The sequence below is a fragment of the Pteropus alecto genome, unplaced genomic scaffold (genome assembly GCF_000325575.1).
Source record: "Pteropus alecto unplaced genomic scaffold, ASM32557v1 scaffold206, whole genome shotgun sequence".
NCBI classification, from domain to species: Eukaryota; Metazoa; Chordata; class Mammalia; order Chiroptera; family Pteropodidae; genus Pteropus; species Pteropus alecto.
In genome coordinates this window covers 3,494,767-3,510,811 of record NW_006438906.1, presented here as the reverse complement: position 1 = coordinate 3,510,811, position 16,045 = coordinate 3,494,767, and the positions used below count along the sequence as shown (strand labels likewise).

General features: G+C 31.4%; 1 protein-coding gene and 1 pseudogene across 1 annotated transcript in view; one reads left to right on the top strand and one right to left on the bottom strand.

Annotated features, from left to right (window-relative positions):
- AGTPBP1 (ATP/GTP binding protein 1) overlaps positions 1–16,045 on the bottom strand; it is a 130,041-nt gene that overhangs the window by 17,737 nt on the left and 96,259 nt on the right. The window contains exons 18-24 of the mRNA XM_025049711.1: positions 12,950–13,094; positions 10,219–10,372; positions 9,017–9,197; positions 7,635–7,764; positions 5,262–5,393; positions 3,011–3,187; positions 190–350 (exon numbers count right to left, since the gene is read on the bottom strand). Coding sequence (XP_024905479.1) covers positions 190–350; positions 3,011–3,187; positions 5,262–5,393; positions 7,635–7,764; positions 9,017–9,197; positions 10,219–10,372; positions 12,950–13,094 — 1,080 coding nt within the window. The remainder of the gene's footprint in view (positions 1–189; positions 351–3,010; positions 3,188–5,261; positions 5,394–7,634; positions 7,765–9,016; positions 9,198–10,218; positions 10,373–12,949; positions 13,095–16,045) is intronic.
- LOC112483176 lies at positions 7,308–7,426 on the top strand (annotated as a pseudogene).

Sequence of the window (16,045 nt, the reverse complement as noted above, 5' to 3'; positions counted from 1 at the left end):
ATATTGATGTTAAAACAATCAAGAAAATTATCACAAGTTAGAACAAATATTAAATGTGTAAACTTAATTATAGTAATCCTAAAAATGCTCTTGGCTGACAAAATCATTGCGTCTTTCCTCTGCTTAACTAATTTAATAAAGTCTAACAGTACAGGACAAGGTAACAGCAGAATAAAACAAGTGTCTTACCTAGTTACTTTGCAGCTTGATTCAATCAAGTCATTTTCAAAGTCAAGCAGGCTGGAAGGCATATTATACTCCAATGGGGATGTCAGTCTTTTCAAACGCAATAGACCAACACAAAATTTTGCTCCCATCTCTTCCAATTCTCGAGTACCAATCTGTAAACCCTAGAAATAAAGTAATATACATGTAACTAGGACGTTTGCTAACTTCTGACTATATCTCATTAAAATTACATAAAAGAAAATTTTAACTGTATTAGTAAAATTAAAAGGTTGGTACTTTTTATGGACCCAGGACTTAACAATGTTACAATAATAACAATACTACATAGGTCACAAAGGAAACTGTCTTAAAAAAACATTTTGATGTCACACACACAAAAAAACATTTCTAAAATGTCTATTTTTATTCACTATATGCAAACTATTTTCACCAATACTCTGGGAAGGAAAAAAAGATGAACATTTTGTAGTTCCATTACTCTTAAAGTTCACATGTGAAATTATATTTTTATAAAATCTTTCTAATATTTCTTGCAATACACTACTTTGGATGCCAATCTTGAAATATTATACTGTTAAAATCATGGGTCTGATTTATATACTTAAACATTACCTTATAGGTGCTTTTACTGTATGATAAACAAAAGTAAGGTAACTATGTCAAAAAAATCAAACAAATATAAGCCAATGAGGTAGTAGTGAAATAAATTCCTATGTTCCATGTCCATTTCAAAGTCTGTCTGCCAAAGCAAAGAGAAAATTTTACCGCAACCCTCATTTCCTTTTTTAACCAACGGTTTTCCAATAAACAATATAAGGTTTACCAAAAGTTAAATATAACCACATAAAAGGATAAAAATGGACTGTAAATCAAGATATTGCTTATAATTTAATTTTCAGATAAAAATGAATCTCTAAAATAAGTGAAATCCTTATACCAACAAAAGTTGCAAGGATAGATGACAGCTGACATCATTCAGAGAGAAGGTATTGCAAAACAGCTTTTTAATGACCAGATTAACAGCACTGGGTAACTGAAGAAAATAAATTGTAAAAACTTACTTAACCTACATACAGTACATGCCTTTATAATGACTGATTGATTGATTAAATGGCTGACTGTTTACTTTGGCCATTTCCAAATATTATAGGAAATGTGACTTAACTGACTTTATTAGAACATCAAATTGCCTTCTTAATTTAAAAACTTTAGAAAGGCTATGCCTATTTCTGAATCAGTTCATAGAAAAAAAAATATCATTTATAGCCTAAAATATAGTAATATAAGAATATTCTTAAGAGTGAAGAGATTTGTTTCTTAAAATATAATTAGATTCATATCACTTACTACCTAATATTAATAACTTTGAAAAGTATATCTTATGTGTGTATATATTATGTGGGGATGGAGGTAAATGGAAATTCCCTACTTTCACTCAATTTTTCCATGAATCTAAAACTGGCCTTAAAAACAAAAGTTTATTAATCAAAAAAGAGGAAAAAAAAACTAAAAGAAGTATATTTTATGATCAAAGCATTGATTTAGAAACATTAAAAAAACAAAAACAAAAACAAAAAACCTGTCTTAGTAAGACACACTTCTCTCCACAGGAGTTTTGGAGAGATGACTGACTCTTGGCAAAGTTGTCCACTAAATCAATGATCAGGGAACAGGGTTAGGGGCTTGGAATGGTGCTACATTTTATCTCTTACTATCGTCATGCCCTAGTAGACTAGAAGTCATTGTTTTACAATATTTGGAGAGAATTAAAAAGATATCACATTTTGGAAGAATAGTATACTGTGGTCAACATAAAATTTAGGTAAGAGTTATCCATCAGAAAGTACTAGAAATTCATTAAGATCTACTCATCTAAGCCCCAAAAGTTTGAATGTCAGTTGCAAAATCTATACAATTCTCTTCCAGTTTGTTTCAGGCTGAAAGTCATTATTCAGACACTACACTTAATCATTTTGACGGCAACTACGTTTACATTTTTAATACAACCAATGGGAAGATTTCTAACTCTTTCCAAACATAAAGTTATAACCATCTTTATGTGAGGTATATGTAAATCACTATTAGATTCAGTTTCCTCTTGCCCCAGGCCAAAACAAAACAAAACAGAATGAGTGGCATAATGAGCATGACACCTGAAAATCTTTCTTTGGCCAGGCAGTTAAGATAAATATTTGGGTTTGCTGTTGCTGATCTAAAGTCCAATTCATTGCCGATGAAGTTCTCAATCTTTAAAATTAAAAAATTCAAAGTCATTGAACATTTTATTTGTCTTTAATTTTAAAAGTAAAGTTTCAAGTCTGGTTGTTTCCAATAACAGCCTATGGCACCACAGAAGAGCAGTCTTAGTGTAAAGGACTAAGACTTTTAAAAGTCACACACAAAAGAAATCTAAATATAAAAACTTTATAAATAAGTATAATGTGTTTATTTCTAAATTCATAAAAATATACTTACATCCAATAAATTAAAATATAGCAAATTTTTATTAATAATGCATTACTTGCACAACTAATTATAAACTAATAATCAGTATTTAAATATGTACCACGAAGTGTTTTCTTAAAAATTATGAATATAAATAGACTCAAACAAGCTTTCATGAGAATCCAGAGAAAGCTATTTAGTTCAGGGAAATTTTTCAAAAATGTTTTTAAGATTGTATATGATTCAATTCCATTATTGCAATCATATATAACTCAATACAACGAACATATCATTTAATATCTACTTGAAAACCCTGGAGTATATATTGAAGGAATGTTTTCAAATATTTTTTATTTGAAGTCCTGAGATGTTTTACCTTGTATTTTCCCTGATCACAGCCACACAAAGTACTCTCCATGGTATAGCTCCTTTGTACTCCTATCTCCCTCCAAACTACAACACGTGCTGTTGATTCTTTAGATTTTTCCACTACGAAGCTACAGCTGCTCATGCAAAATGCTGGAGCAATATGGCTCAGTATCTTAGGCAAAGTCTGCAAAGAGAAAAATGATAAAATATTTCAAAAAGTTTTTCAATTTAAATTTTTTTTAATTATTAAATTTTTAAAATTTTTCATGAAAGCATAGAGATTAGAGCACGGTCATGTAGACCTTCTTGCTATACCCCCTCTAAACAAATAAAAATAATTCTCTTACTAATTGAGAATTTTCTGCTTTCCTAGACAAACAGTAATCTGTTAGAAAACAGAATAGAAGAAAGTATCACAATCATAATAGCCACCAATAAGCAGGAAAAACATGTTTAAAAAAATGAAGAAACTTTAGTCATGAAAGATGGTTTGACTAAGAGATTTAACACTGTAAATGTCTATCATCCCTAAATTAATCATGAAAGCTAAGACAATCACAATCAAAATGCCCATAACATTTTTCTGCAACTTATTCTCGAATTTACCTGAAAGTATAAATACGGGAATACACCCAGGGAAATTCTGAAAGAAAAAGCTATGACTAGAGAAATAATCCAACAGATATTGACCTACATTATATGTCTAAGCTTAAGCTAAATTATGATACTGGTGTAGGAACAGATGTCTCCAGAAAGAAAAAGTTCAAAATTAGAACCAGAGGTATCTATTAAAGTTAGTAGTACTAGAGAAATGATTGATCATTCTCTAAATGCCAACACAACTGGATAGCTATTAAGAAAAACAACCTACAGTCACTCTTCATTAAATTAAATTCTAACTAAATTGAGAATTTAAACTTAAAATTAATAAGTTTTAAAATGAAACTTAAAACAGTAAACACACAACTACACTTCTAAATCTTGGAATGAGAAGTCTTTCTAAGCTTCAAAATTCTGAAGTCATTTTTTACGATATCAACAAATATAATGGTCTTAAAATACTAAATATCATAAACAAATAAAAACTTTTAATATATTTGTAATACACATAAAGAATTCTTATTTTAAAACAATAATAACTAGATGACCAGCACAAAAGTAAGCAGAGAATGTGAGAAAAGGCTACTTTAAAAAAAGAGAGAGATCGTAATTGGTCAAACATATGAAAAGATACTCGACATCATTTATAATCATAGATATACAAATTAAAACCATCAGATTTTTTTTTATTCAAGAAAAATGACAGTATGATATAATAAGGGTATGGAGAAACCGCACTAGAATATCAACCTGTACAAATTTTATGAAGGACAATTTCACAATACTAATCAAATGACCGCCAAGAGGTGATGACTGAATAAATAAATTTTGTTACATCCAAACAATAATTACAAAAATGCATTCTAGAAATCTTGTGTAATTGTCAAAAAGACCAGACAGATCTAGATATGAGGACCAGGAAAGATGGCCAACAAACATTATGTGAAAAAAACAAGTTACTGTAGAGCATTAAAAAAAAATAAAAACTTCACATACTATATGTATATCTATTTATAAATGAATGTGCTTAGAGACAAGTCTCACAATATACATGGTAAAACTAATAATTTAGTGATTGAGAGAGAATGACTTTCACTTATTACTTTGTATTTCTGGAGTGTTTCCATTTTTATTTATTTGGAAAAGGGTAAGAAGAGAGAGGACACCAAAAAGAAATTATCCTTTGAAATTCTGCCAAGGGCAGTGTGGCATGTTACTGAAACTTTTTTGGGAAAAGTTTAGGGTACTCGTTTAGGCATAAATATAGTAGGAGAGGCTCTAGGACAGAATGGAAAGCATACAGGATTTCAAGCAATAAGATCTCATTTCAATCCTAGGCATACCTCTAAACACACCTATCTATACATGTGGAACAGATGGCTTTATAAAATCAGCAGAGGAAGGATGTACCATTTAACAAACAGTTATACATGGGAAAACTAAAATTAGATCTCCATCTCTCATATAAAATAAATTCCAAATGGTTAAATATTTAAACATGAAAAGCAAAAAAAGAAACATTTAAAATGAAAAATCTGAAACAAAAATGGCAAAATTGCAACATTTACTAAATCTGAGTAGTTCCTATGTTAAATTATTTTCTGCAGCTTTATGCATGTTTGAAATTCAAAAACTCCTGACTTATCTGTAATAATTACCCTGTATCCCACATCTTCCACAACATCACATGAAGTTGCATTATCACTGGTATGCCACACTGTCTCTTTAATGCTGCAGCCATACATAAATACATTCTTCTTTCGGGAGTGGCCGTGATAATCACAATAAACCTTGAAAAGACCATATTTTAAAGAATTAAAAAACTTCAAATTCATATATTACCAAGTAAATCTAGTTAATAGCAGACCAATAAACAGGTATTGTGTTTCTTGATCCTTTTATTGTAACTGAGCCATCATTTAATAAGTAGCATCAATAAAAGCTGTAATATCTACTTTTGGAAAGAAATCTATGATTAATTCTAGAATGACTACAAAGTCCTATGCAAGTCCTGCATCAAGCCATGAGTTCCACTGTTTCTTTTGTTATCTACTAATCACCATTTTAAAAAATAACAAATTCAATTATAGGCTCAAATCTACAACTGTAGTCATCACTGCCCAAAGGGTTATTAAGATATTCAGCCAATTAAAAAGAACATGAAAATGCTCTCGCCTAAAACACTACTAAAAAAGGTATGGTTTCAATTTAACTTTTAAGAGCATCATTTTAAAAACAAAAAATGAAGGATACTCTCATGTCAATTTTGCCCCTCTGCAAAGTATTTCTCTCTTTCTCAAAAGAAGATTAACTCATTTTAACACTAATATGGTAACATTCTAAACAAAAGCTGCTGAAAACAGACGCATACATATACAGTTGAGTAAAGTCTCCCACCATACTGCCTTGCCCATGTGTGTGCGAGACTCAGCAGTTTCAGAGTTGACTAAAGAGCTCAGAAATAAGCTTCTATTAGTTTGAGAACTTGGAAGATACTAAAACCTTAGTGTTGTTCGGTGAAGTTTAATGCTTAAACTTACAACCAGAGTTACCAATATTCATAAACAAAAAAGAAAAGGGCTCATGAGAATTATAAAAATTAACCTGATGAAATAAGAATATAAGTACATTATATGAATTTGACACCATATTAATAAACAAATGATTGATAACAGAAAAAGACAGATGTGATAAGAGGTTAATATCCAAAATACATTAAAAAAACCTCATACAACTCAACAACAAAAAAGCAAACAATCCAATTAAAAAATGAGCAGAAAATCTGAACAGATATTTCTCCAAAGAGGAAATACAGATGGCCAATAGACATATAAAAAGATGCTCAATATCACCATCAAAGAAATGCAAATTAAAACCACAATGAGATATCGCCTGACACCTATCAGAACGGCTATTTTGAATAAATCAAAGAACAACAAGTGTTGGTGAGGATGCAGAGAAAAGGGAACCCTCATACATTGTTAGTGGGATTGCAAATTGTTACAGCTGCTATGGAAAACAGTCTGGAAGTTTCTCAAAAAATTAAAAATGGATATACTTTTTGACCCAGCAAATGCACTTCTGGGTATTTATCCAAAGAAAACCAAAACAATCATCTGTAAAGATCTATGCATCCCTATGTTCATGGTAGCACAATTTATAATAGCCAAGATATGGAAGCAACCTAAATGCTCATCAACAGACAATTGGATAAAGAAGTTATGGTTCATATATACAATGGAATATTACTCAGCCATTAAAAAAGTGAAATCCTACCATATGCAATGACATGGATGGACCTAAAGGTGGTTATACTGAGTGAAATAAGTCAATCAGAGAAAGATAATACCGTATGATTTCACTTATATGCAGAATCTAAAGAACAAAAAGAACAAACTAATCAAAAACAGACTCACAAATATAGAGGACAATCTGGTGACAGCCAGAGGGCAGCGGGTAGGGGAGCTGAGAAAATGGGGTGAAGGGTTAAAGTACAAATTAACAGTTGATAGATGGTCACAAGGATGGGGAGCATGGCATAGAGAATGCAGTTAGCATTAATGTAAAGGCTAAGTGGAAAGCCAGAGGAAAGAAAGAGTATTTAAGGGGATTGTTTTATAAACTATATAAATGTCTAACCAATGTACTATATAAAGTACATTATTATAACTTAATAAAATAAATTTTTTAAAAAATTGCTTCTGGTCTACGGCCATGCCACCCTGAACAAGCCCGATTCCGTCTGATCTGGGAAGCTAAGCAGGGTCGGGCCTGGTTAGTATTTGGATGGGAGACCAGCTAGGAAGACCACGTGCTGTAGGTGTAAAAAATAAAAAATAAAGGATTGTAAGCTGACAAGGTCCTTGCAATCTGTGAGGTCAACCAAGGGTTGCCTCGCCTAAATAAAATGAAATAAAATAACTGCTTCTGAAAATAATAGCTTTTATAACCAGAAAATAAAGCATAAAATACTAAGTCATTAATCAACAAAATCATGTCTTTATACAAGTACAAAAAAACCTGCCACTTACCAGTGGTAAACGCTTCACTGCAGCCAGGTACTGTAGCAGCCCCTTAGCATGGTAAATTGTAGGATGTAAATCTGGATTTGGACTTTGCCACTGTCTATTCAAATCCTCTCCACTTAAAGAACAGCGGTGACTACACATATGCAAACACAATGACAGACAAACACTGGTACCAAAAAATTCTTACATACATTTAATTTTATGATTCTACTCCACTAAATATTTCAAACAGGTATAAATGGTAGGCTCAACAAAATGCATATTTTAGCCATTAAATAATCATTTATTAAGCATTTGCTACATCCAAGATCTTGTGTTACATGCATTTAACTGTGGTAAACTTTCAGATTTAACAGTCAAATCTTTCAAGCTATAAAAAAAATTAATACTTTATAAAATTTATTAATGGTCATATTTTCCATTCTGACTACATAATAATCATTTATGATACTAACATTCTGTATTTCGATTGTATTAGTTATTATGAAAAGTGCCATTTGGGCCCTCCTAAGAAACATAAGTATATGAAAAGTATACATTCTTGTAAAAATTCAAATACCTTTTCATTTAATCATAGGTATTAAATATTAATGCCATTGAGCAAAAATTTAAGCAAACATTTAGAAGGTGATACAGAAATATAAACAGGATTTTAACTAGGCAATATGTTTCTGAATTAAAACTAGAAATAATAAAATCTCATTGTAGTTCCATAACCATAACATATCTAAATTATTTTTTAATCAAAAATTTCCTAAATATGAGAAAGTCATGCTATTTTTATTGAATAAATAAAATATGGTATTTCATTTACTGATGTCAAATCCCACCTTTAAGAAGCACTAAAGAGACCTTGTCTAATGGCCACAGTAAATGACCTGTACTAATAAGCCACCTCCACTTAAAAAGTAGTTATCTTCTAGTATCTCCAGTTTAAAGAATTCCTACATGTCCTCATATCAGCAACAAGTTAGCAGATAGAGCCAATACTCCATATCAGTGGAAAGAGAGCCCAGAAGATGATAAATTTTACAAACTAAGATCACGCCACTGACAAATTTAAAAAGAAAAGAATATAAGAGGATCTGTTTTTAAAAATCTCATAACCTGACACTGTGATTTTTCAAAAACAATTCACAATACAGTTTACGTAATCATATTCTCATGAATAAATACAGAATTTCTCAAACTATCATACTATTAGAAATATACAGAATATATTTTCCTTTAAAAATAAATATCTTAGATGAATTCCCCACAAAATTTCTATTGTAGAAAAATCATTAGATTTGTTTTCCAAATTAACCTGGATGATATTTGTTCAACAAGTTTACATAGGACCACCACAATAATCTATAATATTTCTATACTATTGCTTCACTTACTTTCCATTGATGACACCATCAGGATTTAGCATAGGGACAATTTTAAAAATATAGCATTCTCGTAAGCTCTGAGCAGTAGGGTTATTACTCATGAGATACTCCAACGTTCCTTTCATTACCCAACTTGCATTAGTTTCTCCAGGATGCACCCGAGCAGACAAGAAAACGTAAGGGCGATTTCCTAAAGTACATATAAAATCTCAAATTAAAAGTCTGTATGATGTTTGACTTTGGGGCTTTAGAAATATTGCTACTCAAGTGTGAAATCTTTAAGTTCACTGTAGAACTCACTGTGCACCTACTATATACAAGCACTATACTAGGCACTTAGAGGAAACAGATATGAAACTGATATATGTCATGTCCTAAAGGAGTTTATAATACGAACATAAGACAATTAATAGCATTTGAAGTTAGTTATTTTCCAATGATTAACATATAAAATTAGTTCTTTAATATAATCTTGGTTTTATAAAGAACAAGTACTTGAGGAAGTTTTAAATATAAATTTATTTTTCATAAAGTCATAGGGAAAAGGAGGAAAAAAATAATCTTATCCCTATTTTAGAGTCACTATGACAAACACAGAAAAAAGGTATATTTTCTCAAGAGAGTTACTTCTCAAGAAAAGTTACCTTCACTATACATTTCAATGTATACATCTACAAAATAACACTCAGCCCACCTGCTCATATTTTCTTGCATAGCAAGCTCTTTTTCTTTCCTGAAAATAAATACTTTACCTTATCAAAATCAGATAAGGTAAAGTACCACAGCTGTACCATTTGAGGCAACTTTTAAAAAATAAATGGCAGGAGAAAACAAGTAGCTATTTGGTGCTAGTATCAAAATATTTAATAGGTTTCTGGTGGTTTTATTTATAATAAAATTAGCTATAAATTTTTTAATTGATGGTATTATACATGAACTCTTAAAATAATTTGTTATATTATACTTTGGGTACGACTTTCAAGGATAAGAACTACAGAATATAAGTATCAAAACAGACCTTAGAGAACATCTCATGCAGCTCACTCATTTTCAGGATGAGGAAACTGAGACCCAGTAGGCCCAGGGCTAGACAGAAAAGGACCAGGACTTCTAATGCCTATTCCTAGTATTATCGCCCTTACAAAATATATATGAAGCAAAGAAAAATAAGTAAGAATGGTTGGTATTTTGAGTGAAGAAGACAGACTTACTGAATTGACAGATATGTTCATAATAATTAGACTCTGGCATTGCTGTTATAGTCACCAAGGGACAGCTGTTTCCAGACAGGGTTTCACATAACACATCTTTTCGAAAATAGATTTGCTGAGGATTGTGTGCTGATTCCAATTTTTGAAGATGCATCTTGACAAAAATTTAAAAGCAAAGTATACAATCATTTAAAAACTCCCTATGATAAAAAGAAGTAAATGCATCTAGATCTCTACAAAACTAAAAGTGAATCAGATTCCTAATCCCTTCTCCAGGACCCTCTGGGGGCCCGAAATAGTTCCAATGTCAGTATCTGGGGAATTCGAGAAAGGGGACAGATAGAGTGCATATATCATTAAATGTACAATACCACCAGCTAAGTCAGCGGCAGCAGCCTGTATAAGCACATTATTATTTCTGCAGCAAAACATAAAAGAGTCCCTCTAAGTAGAATCAATATTCTAAATAAGCTAACATCAATTTAGGCCAGGCTTTACTGCCAAATGGGTTATAAAAAAGCTTTTGGTTTCCAAAGCCTTCTGAATTTTGAAACTATAAGTGACTATAGACCTTCGAGAGCAATATAAAATATGCAGAATAAAATTATGTAGGACAAATTTTTTTAACAACTTTCACTGATGTCAAGATTAATAAAGGTTCTCTGTGAAGTGTCTGGAAACACAGAAAGTATAAAGAAAAAATTTAAAACACCGTAACTGCATCACTTAGATCGCTACTAACAAATGCCAATGTATAGAAATAAAACTGTAATTACATATAAGCCTTTTTATAACCTGCTTTTATCACTTAATAATTTATACATATACACCCATATTCATAATTATGAATACCATACTATATCATTAAATATGTTAAATATATGTGTCTTTTGAAAACACAAGTCTCAATGGTTTTAGTATATGGTTATACCAAAAATAAATTGTTCAACCCCTTATTTTAAGATACTTAGTTGGCTTCCAAACTTTTGCATATGTTTACTCACATCATTACTATTTATTGTGTAGTCATCATTTCTGTGCCAGAAACTGTGCCAGGCATTGGGGATATAACAATGAATAAATGGTCTCTACGTTAGGGAAAGGACAGAGTGCTAGAATGGCTTGAAATAAGGGTAAGAGAGCCCAGCCAAATCTGGGCAGTGAGGAAAGGTCTTCTAGAAAAAAATTACATTTAAATTGAGATCTAAAGGATGAATGGAGAGAGTGCTGTAGGCAGAAGATAGTATATAGGAAGAGGAAGAAAGAAGAAGGGCATTTCAAAGAACTGAAAAAGATTCATTATAGCTAAATCAGAAAGAAAGAGTAAGAAATATAGAATTTAACACAGACAGAGGGCCTGGTAAACCCATCTTTCCCAAAGCATAGTATATGTACTACTGGTAATTGAGATAATTAAGTGATATGTGGATAATCTTTAAAAAAATTTTTAATAGCTATGTATTTTACTGTGAACTAGAAAAAAAATCTACACATTAAACCTGTAATTCCCTGAATATTAACTTAGGGTGAGGATAAACTTTAAAGAGTGAATTATTTTAAAATCTATTTAAAGACAAATACTAACTAAATAATAGTTCGCACAGTATGTGGCTCTGGCAAAAATTGTGGAAGATAGTAGAGAAATGACTGAATGAACTACAGTAAGACTTTTAGATTTTGTACAAATGGCTAGAAAATTCACTAAGGAGTTTTAATGGGGGATTTGTATGATAAGATTTGCCATCAAAGAGCCCGCTTGCTACCGTGTGGAAAAAAGACTGATGAAGAGGAAAGGAGACAAAAGGGAATTCTAGAACACCGGTTAGAAAAAGATTGGCAGAAGTCCAGGTGAGAAACAACGGCAATGCCTGGAAAAGGTAGTGGGATTGGAAGAAAGTAGGGGAATTCAAAATATATTAAAAAGGTAAAAACATCAGAAAAGAACAATAACATGTAACGTCATGTAAAAAACACTATATATTCTGATACTATGTTATTCAGCACCGAAAGATACCTGATTATAGCTTTATTGTAGGTTGTAACTTTTATTAAAATAAAGTGACTCTCATTTAGTATTCCCAGCTTTGATATCTCTTCTGCTCTATGGACTACGTGTTTCTCCCATTTTCCCCTCTCTACTAATTTGGAAGCTTGGTTATAATCATGGCACTCCAATTTCTCCCTGGGTAAATTGATCCTATCTTCATGATCCTTAATCATTAGGACAGATATTCTGTTGTGAGAATAAATCTACCACAATAATAACTTGAATTCATTTGTTTTGGGTTACAGGGCAAATAATCAAATATCTCAAAGAATCCACAAAACAACTCTTATACCCACAACTCTAAGCAATCTGGATCTAGGAGTCCATATAAAACTACTAGAAGAAATGAATTCCCTACGGAAAAACTTAAATTGCATCCACATTTTTCTATGAGATTCGATGCTTCTCATCAAACAAGTAGAAAACTCACCTAGTTAAAATCTATAAATTGTAGAATCTTAGAGAACTAAGATTCTCTAAGTTTACCCAAAGATGGGTAAAAATCTTATTTTAAATAAAGGCTACATTCTCATTTAACACCCTTTAATGTTTTCAACAGATATATTATTATCTAAAACCTTTGACACTTATTTTAATTTTTAGTTAAAGCAATTTTTCTTCAATTATCTGACACATAAGCATATAAAACAATAATGGTCATAATACAACTTAATGAGTTCTCACCTGTAAAGTTGAATACGTATATGGATAGTGATAAGCAAAGTAGCAAACATCATCTTTATGTGGAAAATTGACAGTGAATGTAATTGTATAGTAGGATTTTCCCTTTTGCCCACCTGCAGCAACTGAACTTCTTGAGAAGTGATTTCTGCAACAAAAAAAAGCATAAAACGTTTATTTCATGCACACAAAAATTCTGATTTTCCTTGCTAATTTATTAAAAGGAACCTCATGGGGGGAAAAAAAAAGGACAATCATGGTTTATAAAAAGCGTAACTTAAATAATCTATAAAAAAAATAGATGGTGCTAATAAAGTAGTTAATTGCTATGAGCCAACATCATTACTTTTCACTTCTGGATTTACTAATTAAATAGAGTTAATACTATATACATTAGTGACATTTTTAGAATTCCATTCTTTGATAGCCATGTACATCACTGGTAGGCAATGATCATCAATGGCTACTACAACCATTAGATAAAAGGCTGATGGACACCTTTGCAGTGGAGAGACCAGATGACAATACATGAAATTGCTAATCAATCTTAAGGTTGCAAAAAAGAACCAACCAGACAAGACATGTTTCCTGATTCACTGCACCATCTATGAAGTGTTCTTGCCAAAAATCAAATCTGAAGCTGACCAAGTTTCTAGATATAACTACTAGTTTATAGGAAATCAGTGAGATAGAATTGATTAACACCACAGGGATGCAGTCAGCAAAATCCAAAATGTGGAAAATCCTACATGACAAATGATCTAAGTTCAACAAAAAAGAGAGATAAAAAGAGACAAAGGAAAGCCTATACATTAAAAGAGACTTCAAGGACATATCAACAAAAATCAAATGCAATGTGTGGTCCTTCGTTGGTCTGACTGAAACAAACCAACTAACTATAAAATAACATTTATGAGACAATTTGGGAAGTCTGAATATTGGCTGGATATTTTCTCACATTAAGGAATTTTCTTAGGTGTGATACTGGCATTGTGTTTAGATTCTCTTAAATATGTATCTCTAAAAGACAAAGACCTTTGAAGTATTTATGGATAAAATACGATATCTGGAAATGCTTTTAAAAATTCAGTGTGGAGGTAGAGATGAAAGTATAACTAAAAACTAGCCACATGTTGATAATTGTTGAAACTTAGTGATGAATACATTGGGTCTCATTATCCTATTATCTACTTTTATAAATGTTTAAAGATTTCCATAATATGAAGTTTTTAAAATGATACACTACTTTAGATATCATTGACATGTGAGCTAAAAATGCTTTGTCTATTAATTTCTAAAATTCTAAATCACTTTGTATTATTTAAGCCATAAACTGAGAAAAGCCAATGACACACAGTCAAGATATTTTCAAGATGCTATATTCTTCATTAATTTAGCCACCGTATCTTAAATAGATACTCAATGACAAGGTGCTACAGTTGAGGAAAATGTGAAATAAGTTCCAGAACTATGCCCTAAATGTTGAGGAAAATGTGAAATAAGTTCCAGAACTATGCCCTAACCAGATCTTTTCCTCCAAAAATTTAACAACTAATTGAAAAGTATTTATACAACCACATTACAGCTATGTGGCAATTTATAGTTATATTCTCTCATATAGGGTGGAAGGAAGTTTTATTCTCATTTTACAGATGAGACAAACAAGCATTGGAAGACTTGGGTGACGTGAAAAGTTAAGACAGAATGCAAAAATAGATTTTATTCCTTACTATCCAGATTTCAGGCTTTGGGGAAAACAACTAGAAAAGTACTTGTTATACTCATTGACTGATGATTTCTATTGTGCAAAAGAAGAGAAATATGAACGAATACTTTTTGAAAAACTTCATTTTACCCTTTAGCAGTCTAAATCTTTCTGCCAAAATCTAATCGAGCACCACCCAGTTCATCACTACTTCAGTCCAACTTTGAGAAAGAGACAAATGATGAGAGTATTTTTGTATTAGCCTACCATTAAAAGGAATATGAAACTTATTCAGGTACAGATTAATTACATATAAGCTTATTTTTTTTTTCATTTATTTTTTATTTTGCTAATAAAAGGGAAGGAAAAACCCTACTGAGGTGAATTTTAAGAAACATTTCCTTTCCCAGAAAGTAATAGCACTTAAGACCTAGGTTTTTCCAAAGCCATGTCCTAAACCATTAAAAATAGTTTAATTTTAGACAAAACTAACTGACAAAACTAAACTATGTTAGTGCTAATTAAGCACAAGATGAAGTCAAAATCCCATAAACAAAAATGTCAGGATTTAAGATTAAAAACAGAACAAACAGGAATGTCAACTGCTTTCAATAGAGAAAATTATCTGGAAACATTATATGCAGAAACAAAATGGGAAGAAAGGTATATGATAATCCTAAACTATTTAGAGAGAAGTTGAAGAATAATCCAATCATTCCATTGAAGCAATAAATGATTTCTAGCACTTATTTCTAACTCAATAAGTAGATTACCTATTTGAAGTCAAAACTGAACTTTATAAGCTGACATAACTGTGGAATACATCTCCAGGTAAAATATTTTGAAAATTAAAATGAGTAAATATTTGTGTGCAGAAAAGAATTGTACTTATATCATGAGAACAACAAAAAGCCACTGCAAATTATTTCCTAGAATTTCTAATTTCAGTTTTATTCAAAGAAATTACCAGAGTTTTAAAGCTAAAAGTGTTGCGGACACATAGCTTTATAAGTGGTGGAGACAAAAAGTTGGAAGTAAGTCTGTCTGTCTATGAAACACATTTTATGGTTGACCCATGAACCACATGGACGTCAGGGGCATCGACACTCCTCACAGTCAAAACTCCAAATATAACTTCTGACTTCCCCGAAAACTTAACTACACCAGTTGTCCCTCGGTATCTGTGGGGGACTGGTTCCAGAATCTCCATAGATACCAAAATCAGTGGATGCTCTAATCTCTATGTAATATGGTATAGATCAATGAATACGGTTTGCCTTTAACATCTGTGGAATCCCAAACACAGATCAAAAACAGTACCGGTATTTATTGAAAAAAATCCACATATAAGTGGACCCACACAGCTGAAAACGTGTTGTTCAAGCATCCACTAT